Below are 13,939 nucleotides of genomic sequence, written 5' to 3'. Positions count from 1 at the left end.
AACAAGTTCCACAGGCTGACACTGCGTGGTGTGAAGAAATACTTCCTTCTGCTTGATTTAAACCTGCTGCCTGTTCATTTCCTTGGGTATCCCCTGGTTCTTGTGTTATGTGAGGATGTAAATAACACGTCGTTATTCACTGTCTCCACACCAGTCATGATTTTATAGACCTCAAGTCATATCCCTTCTTAGCCGTCTCTTTTCCAAGCTGAGAAGCCCCAGTCTTTTTAATCTCTGCTCATAAGGAAGCTGTTCCGAACCCTTAATCATTTTTGTTGCCCTTCTCTGTACCTTTTCCAATGCTAATATCACTCTGCTGAGATGGGGAGACCAGAGCTGCACGCAGGATTTGAGGTGTGGGTGCACCATGGATTTATAGAGTGGCACTGTGATATTTTCAGTTTATTATCTATCCTTTGCCTAATGGTACCTACCACTGTTAGCTTTTTGGACTGCCACCGCACACTGAGCGGATGTTTTCAGAGCGCTGACGATGCTCTGAGTTCTCTTTCTCGAGTGGTAACAGCTACCACAGATCTGTCCCCGTCACACAGATGCTCTGGGTCTGAGCTGGGGTGGAGCAGGTAGGGAAGGCTGTGGCCTACAGCGCTGAGGCCTATCATGGGGCGTGTGCTTTGCAGCCTAACCTCTGGCAATACCATGCAGCAGTGGGGGCAGCTCTGCAGGAGCCCTGGCTCCCGTGAGACGGGGGTTGGGATTGGGGCCTTGTCATTACTAATCTGCTCCATCAGGTAGGAGACCCAGGTTTGGTCACAGGTCCTGGGGTGGGATCCATCCCTGGCACTGCTGGGCTGGGAGTGGAGTGCCCGAGGGGAGGAGCTGGGCTCAGCAGGGTGGGATGGCAGTGCGGGGTCCTTACCAGTGGGAGGTAGTCATGGATGGCACTGTCCTTGGAGAGCTCGCTTTCTGGGGTCAGGCACTGTGGCCGCAGCGCTAGGCCGTGCCCCCTGATCCTGCTGAGACTGAACCTGCCAGGAGAAGAGACCAGTGAGCTGCATGGCCTGGATCCTGCCCGCGTTGGAAGAGCCGTGCTCATCCGCTCCTGCTGGGAGGAGGTGGCTGGAGCCTGACAGCCCAGGAGACAGGAGGTCCATTGGGAGGGCTGTGAGCCCCCAGCACTGAGTGAACACACACCCAACACCCCTCCGTGGCACAGCAGCCCTGGCCAGGGGAGATTCCTCTCCAGCTCCTTCCTGCCGAAGAGGCGAGGTGACCAAGCTGCAGGGCGACGCTGGCCTCTCTCCAGGAGGCTGCTGGGCCCCAGGCCAATGCGCGCTGCAGTGCAGGGTGGGCTGGCAACAGCACGGGGAGAGATTAACCCCTGCTGTGCTGCAGGGTCAGGGCTCAAGCATTGGAGGTTTTGGGGGAGGGACCCTCAGTGAAGAAGTGGGGGGGTCTCTCCCTGACAGACTGGGGCCTTTCCTGCTGAATGCAGGGTCCCCTCTGCATGGAAGGAGCCCCCATCTAGGCTCCCCCCAACCCCAGAGAGTCAGTCTAGAAAGCCTACCTGGAGCCAGCAAAGTTCTCCATGGATTTCTGGGATCCCACGGAGGTGGCAGAGGGACTGGCCACAGGACCTGGCATGAGGAGGGAAGGTCACTCCATAGGGCTGCACTCCCCAGGGCTCCCCTACTTTCTCCATCCCCACCACAATTGCCTGCTACCAGGGGACAGCTCCACAGAGGCCCCCAAAGCGTCCCATCCTGTGGGGGAAGGGCTCAGCCACGCTAGGAGGTAACCAGGCAGCTGGAGGGCCCCCAGCCTGTGCCCCACCTGAACATTACTCCCTCCCCTGCCAAGTGCAACATGGGGCAGGATGGGAAGTTTATGACCCCAGCAGGGGCTGTCTTCCAAACCCAGCGCTCCCCCGGGGTACTGCAGGCAGGTCATGGCTCCCTCCCAAGGTTCTCCTACGCTCCCAGGAATGGGAGCCACCCTCTCATCAGACCCTTCATCTCCACAAGAGAGCCAGCATCTCTGCACTGGCTGGAGCAGCAAGGCTGGAGATCAGCCTGTTCCGGCCAGTCCCAGGAGCACAGACGAGGGCGATAACGTAACCACACAGGTTAGGGGAGGGGGCTCAGCCCCCTCACGAGAGGTCGCTCTCGGGACTGAGGGTTGGACAGTAAAGCTGATGGGTGCATTACAATGAGATGATTCACGCTGAGGCTCCAGGCTTCCTGCCACCTCCTAGTTGGCCCCATCTCTCTCTCTAAGGGTATGGCTACACTTACAAATCTGCAGCGCTGGTAGTTGCAGCGCTGGTCGTCCAGCTGTGCAGGGCCAGCGCTGGTGTGTGGCCACACTCACAGCTACCAGCGCTGCAGTGTGGCCACATTTGCAGCGCTGTTGGGAGTGATGAATTATGGGCAGCTATCCCAGCATTCAAGTGGCAGCAACGTGCTTTTCAAAAGAGGGGGGTGTGGGGCAGTGTGACAGGGACGGGGGGGGAGAGAGAGAGAGTGGATTTTTGGAACCGACACTGGGCAAAATCAGAAAATTTTCCCACCCCCTTACTGTTAACTGCAAACAACCTGCATCCAACATACTCTTTCCCCCCTCTGCCCCTCCCCGTTTCTCTCAAGCAAAGCAAACACTCAACCCCTGCAGGGGTTATCTCATTTCATTGTTGACAGTAGTTACAGATTAATGACAGCAAACAGGAGCTATGTTTGAAGCAGCTCCCGGGCCGTGCACGGAGCCCGGAGCTCCGAATTGACAACAAAACAAAGAGAGGCTGCATAACAAAACAAAGGGAATAATTTAGTTAAAAGCATTCTGGGATACTCCTTATACCCTGGAGGCCAATAACAGCGCTGGTGAGTGTCCACACTTGATGACCAGCGCTGCAGAACCAGCGCTGCAACCCTTATACCCCAAGCAGACCTGGGTGTACGGCCAGCGCTGCAGCCAGGGAGTTGCAGCGCTGGTTGTGCCCTGCAAGTGTGGACAGGGTGTAATTGCAGCGCTGGAAAGCCTCTACCAGCGCTGCAACTTGCAAGTGTAGCCAAGCCCTAAGTTTTCCTATAGGGCCGAGCAGCGCAATGTCTAACCCTCAAAGCGCCTGCTTTCCCAGCTCCCCCAGCAGCTCTGGGCTGTGCGTGGGACTTACCATCGCGGCAGCTTTGCTTTTCCCAGGCACCGGCAGCAGAGGAGACGCTGACGGGAGAAGCGGGTGTCTCGTCTCGCTCTGAAACAGAATCAAGAATTCAGAGACTACGCTGGGTGCTGGGACCTTCCAACTCCCCGCTGCAGCCTGCTGAGGACATGAACCCACAACCTCCCTAGTTCACACAGGCTCTAGCTCCGGCTTGGTCCCCATTGCAGCAGCGGTGGCCTGAGGTGCTGTCCCTGTCTCTATCTCCATTTGATGCACAGGCTGCGCCCACCCCCAGGATCCCAGCACCAGCACAGGGTTGCACTTGGAAGTGCCAGCTATGGGCTTCCAGGGAGCCCCTCACCCCAGGGTCCTGTAAGCTGCCCTGGCTCCCAATTCAAGGTGCTGGGTGTGGACCAGAGAACCCCTGATGCTTTGATCCAGGCTACTCAGACTCTCCTAGTTTCCCATCCTGGGTGGCTGAGATCAGTGGCCCCTTGAGCTGACAGCCCTCTGATGTGAGCCTGTCTTTGCCCTAGGAGCCTGGACAAGCCTCACTGGTTTGTGCAGTTCCTCCCCAAGGCGGTGTTGGGGTTTCAGGGGCATGGGGCAGCGTGCCAGGGGCAGGTTATCAATGCAGGGCTGGGCTGGTACCTGCAGAGATGACAGCATCGTCCAGATCCTCTGAGTCACGCCGTCGTCCCAGGCCCACTGAGTAACTGCGCTGGCGCCGGATCCCAGCCTGGGACCCTCGGGGATGGCTGGAAGGGCCCCCTGGAGGGAATCACACTCACCATCAGCTGGCAGCTGCACCGCAGAGCAGGGCCAGGCGCCCCTGGACACTGCTGCTTTGAGCCCAAGATGCTCAGGCCCACATCCTCTATGAAGTGCCTAACTCCCATTGATCTCAATACTTCTGAGGATCTGGGCCTCAATTCCTTTAATGCGTCCTCTCACTCTCTGGGCAGTTCTTTGGAGTCTAATCTAGCTCCGTCCTTGGCATAGCTAGCAGCCCTCCTGAAACATCTCTGCGCCTGGACCCCAGCCACACCTGAGCACACAGGTGTATGCATGAGCATGTGCCGACAGGGAGACAAACGCAGACAGGCCCAGGCCCATGGATGGAGCCAGGCAGACCCAGACACACGCAGATCCACATGTGCATACAGAGTCCCATGGGTCCCTAGAGCTGAGCTGGGGGACCGGGGGGGAGCTCAGTGCCATCCCAGGAGCCGTACCTGCATTGCGAACTTCAAGGGCCCTGGGCAGGGCCTCCTGGGTGGAGGAGTCCACAGGCACCACGCAGGTGTAGATGGAGGGCGTGTTGCAAGCCTTGCTGGACTGAATGGCCTTCAGGCGGAGCCTCCGGGAGAAACCTGAGAGTGAGTCACAGGGTGAGGCTGGGCGGTGGGGAGCCAACAGGATGGGGGGGGGGGGCATGCAGGCAAGTGCGTACTCACTGTGCTCCAGCTCAGCTTCCCTCTGTGCCACATTCTCGTGGTCCCGGATGACGGAGCTGGCAGTCAGATGGTGCAGCAGTTTGTCCCAGGCCTTACACGGCTCTTGTGGCAGCTCCTCTTTGCCCTCCCCATCCCTGGCTTGGAGCAGAGGCTCCAGGGTGGCTGTCACTTCCCAGGAGACGGGCTTCCCGGCACTGAGTGCATGGATCACCACCTGGCATCGCAGGGGCAGACAGGCACCCCCCTCACACTCACCGCGCTCAGCCGCTGGCGACGCGCTGAAGAGATACGGGGGCTCCACCAACATGTCCCAGTCCAGATGGGATGGCGAGAGCAAGTTACCTAGGAGACAGCAAGAGTGAGGTCTGGGGGCAGAGTGGGAGACACCCCCCCGGGCTCGTACAGGGCACAGCAGTCCCTTGGCTCCACCCTGGGGACGGGACTGCCCTGAGTCCCCTGCACCTTCCTGAGGGGGCTGCCCTGAGGCCCGAGCTAATTTGGGCTCCAGCCCCCCAGTGCCTCCCTCCTGCTATAGCAACACTCACTGGAATCTGCCAGGCTCCTTCGCAGCCTCTGCAGCTCTGGGCCAATCTCATCCAGCTTCCCTTCCAGGGACTGGTTCCGCTTCTGGGACACCTTCTCCAGGGCCCTGCGCAGCCGATGGGCATCCAGCTCACCGTGCGGGGACGAAAAGCTGCGTCCAGATAAGGCAGCTCGTGCCAGGGCCTTCTTCCGCCGCGCCAGCTCCTCGGAGCTCAGTGCCACGCACGCCTGAGCAGGAGAGATGCAGGGGTCAGGCTGGGGAGCTGGGGCCCTGCTTTGGGCAGGTTTGCAGATGAGACCCCCTGGGGGTTACTGCAGGGGATCAGCTGGGTCATCTCTCTGCACAGGCCTAGCGCTGAGCCCACCCATCTCTCTGCAAGGACAGGTAAAGTGCTGGCTGGTGGGAGAGCTGCCCCCAAGGCTGGGGCAGTTGCAGTCCCAGCCAGACCAATGGAGCTCAGAGAGGGCTTTGAGGCAGCCCAGTAGCTGGCATAGTCTGAAGTGGTCCGTCCCTCCCTCGGGTTCGCTGGAGTCGGACATGCTCTGGCTGCTGGCAATGGTGGTGTCACAGCAGGGTCCAGGCTGGAGCTAGACCCTGTGTACAAACTGAAACACGAGATTTTTCAGGGCAGGTGCCCGTAACTCGTTTTAGAGCTGCAGTCCAAATATTCATTTCACCCTGGCTGTGCTCTGGACTAGAATATAAATACATCTATCAGTGAGAAAGATTGATCATTCCCTGTTATTTTGGGGGTGGTAGCTAAGCAAAGACTGCTGCATTCCCAAGTTGTTAGATAAAGCTGATGAGGAATTGTTGGTTTATTTGATATTAATCTGATTAGATTAATTTGATGATTTGATACTAACCCCTTTTATTGTAGTGTGATTTGGTTAACATTAAACCACGAGTATATTTCCAGTGAGGTTGTTGGGGTTTTTTTTGTTTTGTTTTTGTTTTTGTTAGTTTAGTTACTAAATAATATAAAACTCTGAAAACCAGACACTTCTCTCCCAGATGTCAGAGCCCAGAACTGTAGGACCCGGGGACAGAAGCCAGAAATAACTCAATAAGCCACCTAGTGGTGACCCATATGACCTGCCTCCTGTAGTCCTCACACTGGGGCTTCCCTGAATGGGCCCTTTTAGAAAGAAATATTAAATCTGTTGAAGCAGCAAAGAATCCTGTGGCAGCTTGCCCACTTCGTCGGATGCAAGACCCACCCACGAAAGCTCATGTTCCCAAACGTCTGTTAGTCTATAAGGTGCCACAGGATTCTTTGCTGCTTTTACAGATCCAGACTAACACGGCTACCCCTCTGATACTTAAATCTGTTGAATGGCTTGAGATGTTGATTTCTTTTAAAATCTTGGGTTTTGTAAAGTTCTGTCTTTGCTCCAAAGAGCTGGTGGCCAGAAAAGCAGAAACAAGGTTTTGGGGGAAAAACAGAAGTGACAGCCAAGGACTGATGTGAAACTCTGCTTGCTCAGCAGAGCGGAACTACCCCGTGCAGTTACCCGGAAGGGTTTACGTAAGCTGGAGGCAGCGTTTAATATTCACATTGGCTGGGCTGTAGAGGGGATGGTTCTGAAAGATGGATTATATTTTCTTTCCTATTCTGCTTTTGAATGATCTAGAGGATTTACTCTGAAACCTAGAGGATTTAGTGGACAAGTCCCTAGTGTAACTGGCAGATCAGTATTTTAAGGGCCCATATATTTGGTTTGTTTCAGAGTCACCTTCTCAAATTAAAATAGATTTGAATAGTGTTATAATTTAAACCTGTCATGTACGTATTTCTCGTTTCATCTCAGAAAAGCAACCACGGAGAGTCATCGAGAGTCTGTCTCAAGGAGAAGATGTTGCTATCTTGCCTGTTATCAGGAAGAGGTCATCATCCCGTGGATTCAACAAAAAATTGCTTTAAAGTCCACTTTAAGATGCTGGAGACTGTAGCCCAGTGTTTTGACCCTTTCTCCAAAATAAACCAAAGTACAACACACACATCCAACACATGAACCAAAATGGATGCTTTAAATTTGACCCTAATGGTTCATTTTTATTAGCTGTCTTTTAATCATGAATGAGCCAGTATGTCATGGAAGGTGTGAGGATGTAGTTGTGTTTCACAGAAGAAATTAACTAGATGGATTTAATTTGACAAAGCAGGAGCTCTGGGGATCTGTTTAGACTCTGAAAGCCAGAGCTCAGGCAGGGACTGAGAGGATGACAGCGGTGACAGTTAAAGGCAAAGAATTATAAACTAGGGGTGATGCACATGTAGGCTTTCCCATGGCTTGTGTATTTAAGATAATGTTTTGCAAGACCAGCCCTAGAGCCCCGTATGAGGTAACAGGGACCTTTTGCACTGCTCTGGGTGGACCCAGCTCTCAAGCAGTATCATCTTGAGATGACGCCTGCCACATTAAAGCATGGAATGTGATACAGAGGTCAGCAGTCATCAGCCAAACTGAGGCAGTGACACCCATCAACATTCAGTACTAGGTCCCACAGCTGGCAGGAGACAGTCGATTTGGGGAGGTAGCCATATGTGTTGAGGACAGGAGAGATTCACTTGGGATGGAGATAGATAATGCACTGTAATTCTGGGGCTGAAAGCTAAACAAGGACTGCTCGCTTCCTCAGTGATTAGATCAAGCTGATGAGAAACTGGTGGTGTATTTGGTATTCCTTAATTTGATAAGAAGATTAAATAGATGGTTTGAGATTAGGCCACTTTATTTTAATTTTGTTTCATGTTAAATTAAGACTAATTTTAAGTGATTTTAATTGTATTGGGGTTTTTAATTAATTAATTAAATTTTAAATTCTACCTGGCTGGGAAATTGTGCCCATCGGTTGTTCTTTCTCCAGCTGTCAGGGCCTAGAATGGCGAGAACCCGGGGGGCAGATAACAGACTTAGCTCAATACATGATCTGGCAGTGGTCTATAGAACCCATCCTGACAGTCGTCACACCACACTCGTGTTACATGTTACTCTGCTTTCTGGCAATCGGGCTGACTGGGGAGTACCACTGCCCTGTATCCATCCCCGGCTAACCCTGGAGGAGCATTCACCTGTGCCATTCACCAATCAGCAAATCGCTCCTCCAGCCCCATTTCCTCCCCCCTGGGCAGCACTAATATGACCCAGGCATTCAAAGCTGCCCAATCCCTACCGGGAATGAAATGTCATTGCGGGGCACTAACCAGCTCAGCCCTTCTAGGGGATCTCTCTAAGGCCTGCCTGCACTCCAGGGAACACAGGGTCCAACATGGAGGAACCGGGGGACTGCCTCGGTCACCATGATAGAGGATTCTGTCTCCGCTGGGGACTGAGCAGGAGATTTAGAAGAAATTCACACCCTGCTGTGGGCGGGGGCAGGTACATGAGGCAAGAGGAGATGGACCACCCCCGCCTTCTCTACTCATGGCAGTCCCAGCCATGGCCAGCCAGGGGCTCGGCCACACCTCACCTTGGTGGCAGCAGTCAGCCCGGCCTGCGGGAGTGGAGCAGATTTGGTGGAGGAGTCGCACAGAGAAACGCTCTTCTGTCCCTGCTGAGAGTTGGCTTCAAGGGTGCAGGCCAGCGAGCCACTTTCAGGAGCTATGTCCCTGGAGCCAGTGGACTCGCTGCTGGTGGAGCCGTGGGAGAGTAAGCCCTGGCTCCGGTCGGTGCTGATGGAGCAGTGAGTGAGGACATACTGCTCCTGGATGTAGGAGGCCTGGTAAATTCTCTTCCAGATGTCAGAAACAGGATCCACACCTGCCAAGGAGAGACACAAGCAGCAACCCTATTCTACTGGGGAAAGAGACACTCCCCCTCACCCCAGCCCTCTGACCCTGCCTGGCAGGGACTCATCCTTTGGCCAGCTGTCTCCAGACAAGAGGGGTGGGTGCTGCAAAGCCTCGAAGGCTGAGAGCAGGCAGTAAGAGACCAGCTGGGTCAGGGGTCAGCATCCTGCCTCTGCAGCTCCTCTGTGGATGAACATCTATCTCACTGGCCAAGTTCCCCAGGTGCAACCAGCCCCACTCCCACACCAAGTGCTCACTCGCTGCTCCACTCACTCTTCTCAGACTCCTCGACGCCCCCAGCGGAAAACTCCAGGGAAATCTCACGGGAAATCTCCTGCAGGGCTTGACTGATGTCCTGGCTCTCCTCAGCTGGGTACGGGTGAGCCACATCTGGGCTAAATGCCTCATCCTGGGACTGGAATGCTGACCCCACAGAACCCCGCGAAAGGCTTCTACACACCCGTTCTCTGCCCTGGCAAAACAAGAGGACAAGGTAGTTGCCACAGCCACAGAGAGAGGCCCTCCTGTTGGCATCAGATCATGAGAGGGGAAGAAATACACCAGGGCCCAGCAGCTATTGTCCAATCCCCACCGGTGAGCACGGCCCGGTGGAAAAGCCCCACCCCCACTACACAGAGGGTTCTTACTGTCTTCTTGTCCCGGAAGCTGGCGATGTTGTAGAGGGTGCAATAGCTGATGAGCCGGTCTCCTGGGTACAAGGCTGCGATTTCATTGGGCGACAGCAGAGCCTCCATGGTGTCAGGCACATACCAGTCTATGGTGATGTCACTCACGGCAGGCTCAATTGCCTTCTTCAGAGACTTTATCAGCTGAGGAGGGGGCAGAAACCAGACCCATCAGCCCTCAGAGCTCACAGCCTCCCCATCTATATGTTCCACTGCCACACGCACTCTGGGGGCTCCAACCCTTTGAATTACCAACCAGCTGTTGGCCCCGAGAAGCAGATGATGGACACTGAGCGCTGAGCCACCCAGAGCACGGAGCACAGACTGGGCCTCCCAGACACTGCAAGTGGCTCTGGGTCACAAGATGGCACAGAAACACTGACAGCAGGACCCAAGCTAGAGTAGGGGATGCGGGTAGATCTGGGGCTAGAGGGGCCCTGTTAAATGCTGGTGGCCAATGCTGGCACAGAGCTGGCCACCAGCTGTGGCACAGAGCTGGCTTGGTGGGTCCTAGGGGAGTGAGTACACAAGCAAAGCCTGATCTGGGCACTAAAACATCTTTCAAAGTCATTCAGGGGGGAGGCACCTTAATTCTTCTCCCCCTACACTTGAGCTCCCATTGCACTAAGTTCCCTCCCACTGACGGGAGATGGATGCAGCTCTCTCCAGAGCCCAGGATGCCACTCTGAGCACCAGCCTAGGTACCCAGGGGCCTCAGGAGCAAACACGAGGCCCTTCACCCCCAGGGCCTAAGTGACAAAGAGCGGGGGAATGGTGGGAGGGACAGGTGGGACTCGGGAGAGCTGGGTTTGACTTTTGGCTCTGCCACTCATTCTGCGTGATCTTGGGCAAGTCACCCAGGCCCAGATCCTCAAATCCTCAGAGCCTTGATTTCAATGGAAGCTAGCAGCCTAAACTCCTTTGAGGATCTGGGCCCTAATCACTCTCCCATCCGTATCAAGTGTATACCACTACTTCCTTTGTCTGTTCAGGTTGTAAGCTGACTGGGGCAGGGACCATCTTTCAGTGTGTGTTTGCAGTTGATTAACATAGCATCTTGGCCACTGGCCATTGCCCAGCACAATGGAACCCATCACAGCCAGGGCCACGTAGATGGGCATTCCCTGCAGGCATGAAGTGTAGCCATGCTGCCAGATCAAAGTGGTGCGCTCTGTGTTGGAGACCCATGGTCCCTGCCATGAGCCACACAGCACATGCCACAAGCTGTGTGACATGCCAAGCCCCCTGGTCTGTCTGCAGGCTGCACCTGTGGGTGCCCTCTGTAGGCTGCCCTCTGCAACAGAAAGAGGGCAGCTGAGGCCAGTGTCGTTCTATGCCCATTCGGTACGGTGGGTGAGCTTTAGGCATCCTTGGTTAATAGAGACCTCAGTGCTCTCACCCCCACAAGTGAGTCCAAAATCCTGGTGCAGAGGGAGGACAGTTACCTTGGACTGCAGCCTCTCCTCAGGGCTCAGGAACTCAGCCCGACCTTTGCTCACCTTGGCCAGGCCTCTCAGGAGCCTCCGGCAGGCTCCGGAGCCCAGGCCAAAGCTGAAACACCTGCAGGGATAAGCAAAACTGCTTAAAAGCAACCCTGGGGCCTGCTCTGAGACCCACTGGCCTCGACGGGGATGGCTCCAGCCTGAAAGGAGGAGACACTGAGCCACCCACTCGGGCTGGGATATTTGTAGGTTTTCTGGGACCAGGTCTGCACGGGGGTCTCTGGCAGAGAAGGCTCCGAGACCCCTCGCTTGGGGTTTGAGGATAGAGATGGTCGGAAAAGTTCCATGGAAAGTTTTTTGAAAATGCCACTATTGTCAAAATCAAAACATTTAGAAATACAGGGTTAGCTGTGCTGGCGTAGCCGTCTTGGTCCCGGGATGACAGGATAAGGCGGGTGAGGTAATACCTTTGTAGAAACATGCCAAATTTAAAACAAAAACTCAAAACAAAGAACATTTTCAATTTTCATTTTGAAAATTCAAAATTTGGGGGCTTTATTTTTTATTTTAATTTATATATTTGTATTATTCTTTATATTATTTCATGACATGTCCATAGCAATAATGCACAATATGCACCTCTGCTATAGACCTGCCATACTACGACACAATAAAATAGTTATAATATTTTCTTATTGTTTTATTTTATGTTTAAAATCATTAGAGGGCAGCTGCTACTTAGTACTGATTGAAACATCACATCTTCTTTTCTAGATCTGAGTCTCCTGTTTGTGTTTTAATTAAACAGTCTGGCATGCTGGCATTTGAAGTAATGTAAAAATAATAAAAACGACATGAAGATTACGATTAAAAATCAAGGTAACATTTCAAAACCCCCAAACAAAAATTTGAAATTCTGGAACAAACAAACATTCTCCAGATCCAAACGTTTTTCAGAAATTCTGTTTCGTGAGAAATTCATGAGAACAAAAACAAATTTCAAAATGTCAAAATTTTCTATGAAATGGGAAATCTGAGGTGTGTGTGATGGGGGCCTGGAGTTATTCTCTCAGGAGTGAACTTTGGTTTAACCAGGGACAGGGCCATCCCTAGGGGGGTGTGGGGCCTGCGACAATCCCCCCTCTGCCCCAGGCCCTGCCCCCACTCCACCCCTTCCCCCAAGTTCCCATCCCACCTCTTCCCACCCCTGCCCCACCTCTTTCCGGCTTCCGCCCCCTCCCCAGAGCGATGCTGGGAGCCAGCGGGGAGGGCTGGGCTCGTTGCTGCCACTTCTCGCCGGTGAATGCGGGCCCGACCCCCGTTGCTGGTGCCAGGCCTCTCACTAACTCCGCAGGCCAGCCTGACCCCCCAATCCCGCCCCCCCGAACCAGCCTACTGCCCCCCGCATGACACACCCACAGAGCCGTCCCTAGGGTATGGCGATTCAGGGCAGCCGCTGCGGGGCCCCCAAAGAGCGGGCTCCAGGGCAGCCACCCCGATTTGCTGTACCCTAGTGACGGCTCTGACCAGGGCTTAAATTCCAGTAAATATTTTCAGATCCATAGGGCTGAAGCTCCAAGCCATAGTGCACCATGTGGCCCTGTCTCCCAGCTTAAGCTCAGAGCCCTGGGGGGTTTCAAGGGAGCCCGGGGAGGAGGGGCATTGTGAGGGGCTCAGGGAAATACCCTATGAGAATTTAAGCCCTGGGTATAACAGTATTAATGCAGGGCCCTCTGCTCCCCTCTGGCACCAGGGGCTGCCGGCTAGTTCCCCATCCCCTCAGCAGGAAGATTCTTGCCCTGTCCCTCCCCTGGGTTTGTTCCCCTCCCCTCCCCCCACACACACACTCGGTACCTGACGGTGCTGGCCTGCCTCCGAATCAGCTCCATGACCTTGCCTGCATTGCTGACGTTGGCATCCGTGAAGATGAAAAGCTGGCGCGGGTAACCGCGGTGCAGAGGCTGCCCCAGGATCCAGGTCAGAGCAGCCAGGAGGTTGGTCCCATGCATATCAGCCCGGAGCTTCTGTATGTGCTCACAGGCCAGCCTGAGGTTCTCCTGCTGACACAGACAGTGTGGATTACAGGGGTCCCCAAGCCCACAGAATCACCCCCAAATTCTCACTCTTCTCCCCTCTTGTCTACGATCCCACCACACTATGGTCATGTTGAAGCAAGGAGCCCGATGCCGAACACCGATCTGTTGGCCAGCGCTGCTCACACCATGGGAGCAGCTAACTTTCAATCACAGGAGCCAGAGAAAATGACTTAGGTGTTTAACAAGCTCATGATGAGAGCGCACCAAGCAGCCATAGCCCATGAAGAGCCAGGGATGTGGACCAGGGGGCCTTGATTATTGGAGGGGCTGGTCATGGGGTGTCAACGTGAGGTGGGGAAGCGTAGTGAAGGCTTCAGACCTGGATGAGCGAGGGAGACTGGTGCATGGGGGCCCCTTAAGCCAGGTTGTGATGGCATCTGGGTCCCGAGGGCCAGGACTCCTCACATGCACCACACTCACATTGCTGCAGGGCTTGCTTGCTGGGAAGAGGGGTTTGATGTGGGAGCCGAATCCAGCAATGTTCAGCAAGGTGCCTGAAGGGAGGCTCTTCATTGCCACCAGCAAGGCCTCCTGGGAAGAAACGAAATATAACACATAGGGCAGGTGAGGCCAGTGATGATGGGGAGTGCGGAGAGCGAGGCTGATCCACTGTAAGTGGGACACACCCTGTCCATCAAGATGCACCACTCTCTACCAAGGAGATCTACCAGGCTGGGGAACCATCTTCCAGGGGAAGGGCTGAGCACCCCACTGCTGGGAACGTTCGGAACTGGACTGGACAAAGCCTTGGTGCGTGGGCTAGAGAGAACACGCCTGCATTCCCTCTGTGGGTCCGTTCA

General features: G+C 54.5%; 1 protein-coding gene across 4 annotated transcripts in view; it reads right to left on the bottom strand.

Annotated features, from left to right (window-relative positions):
* VWA5B2 (von Willebrand factor A domain containing 5B2) overlaps window positions 1-13,939 on the bottom strand; it is a 63,130-nt gene that overhangs the window by 1,260 nt on the left and 47,931 nt on the right. For 2 of the 4 annotated variants that reach the window (XM_039488114.1, XM_039488115.1), the window contains exons 9-21: window positions 13,560-13,670; window positions 12,898-13,100; window positions 11,047-11,161; window positions 9,563-9,745; window positions 9,189-9,387; window positions 8,597-8,886; window positions 5,124-5,349; window positions 4,579-4,920; window positions 4,357-4,494; window positions 3,773-3,892; window positions 3,134-3,211; window positions 1,529-1,598; window positions 881-989 (exon numbers count right to left, since the gene is read on the bottom strand). In XM_039488114.1, coding sequence (XP_039344048.1) covers window positions 881-989; window positions 1,529-1,598; window positions 3,134-3,211; window positions 3,773-3,892; window positions 4,357-4,494; window positions 4,579-4,920; window positions 5,124-5,349; window positions 8,597-8,886; window positions 9,189-9,387; window positions 9,563-9,745; window positions 11,047-11,161; window positions 12,898-13,100; window positions 13,560-13,670 — 2,184 coding nt within the window. Of the gene's footprint in view, window positions 1-880; window positions 990-1,528; window positions 1,599-3,133; window positions 3,212-3,772; window positions 3,893-4,356; window positions 4,495-4,578; window positions 4,921-5,123; window positions 5,350-8,596; window positions 8,887-9,188; window positions 9,388-9,562; window positions 9,746-11,046; window positions 11,162-12,897; window positions 13,104-13,559; window positions 13,671-13,939 lie in introns of all 4 variants that reach the window. The other 2 variants (XM_039488112.1, XM_039488113.1) reach the window with 1 other exon arrangement.

Source organism: Mauremys reevesii, linkage group 9, assembly GCF_016161935.1.
Source record: "Mauremys reevesii isolate NIE-2019 linkage group 9, ASM1616193v1, whole genome shotgun sequence".
NCBI lineage: Eukaryota > Metazoa > Chordata > Testudines > Geoemydidae > Mauremys > Mauremys reevesii.
Note: the sequence above shows the minus strand (reverse complement) of the source record. Positions and strands in the feature narration are given on the sequence as shown.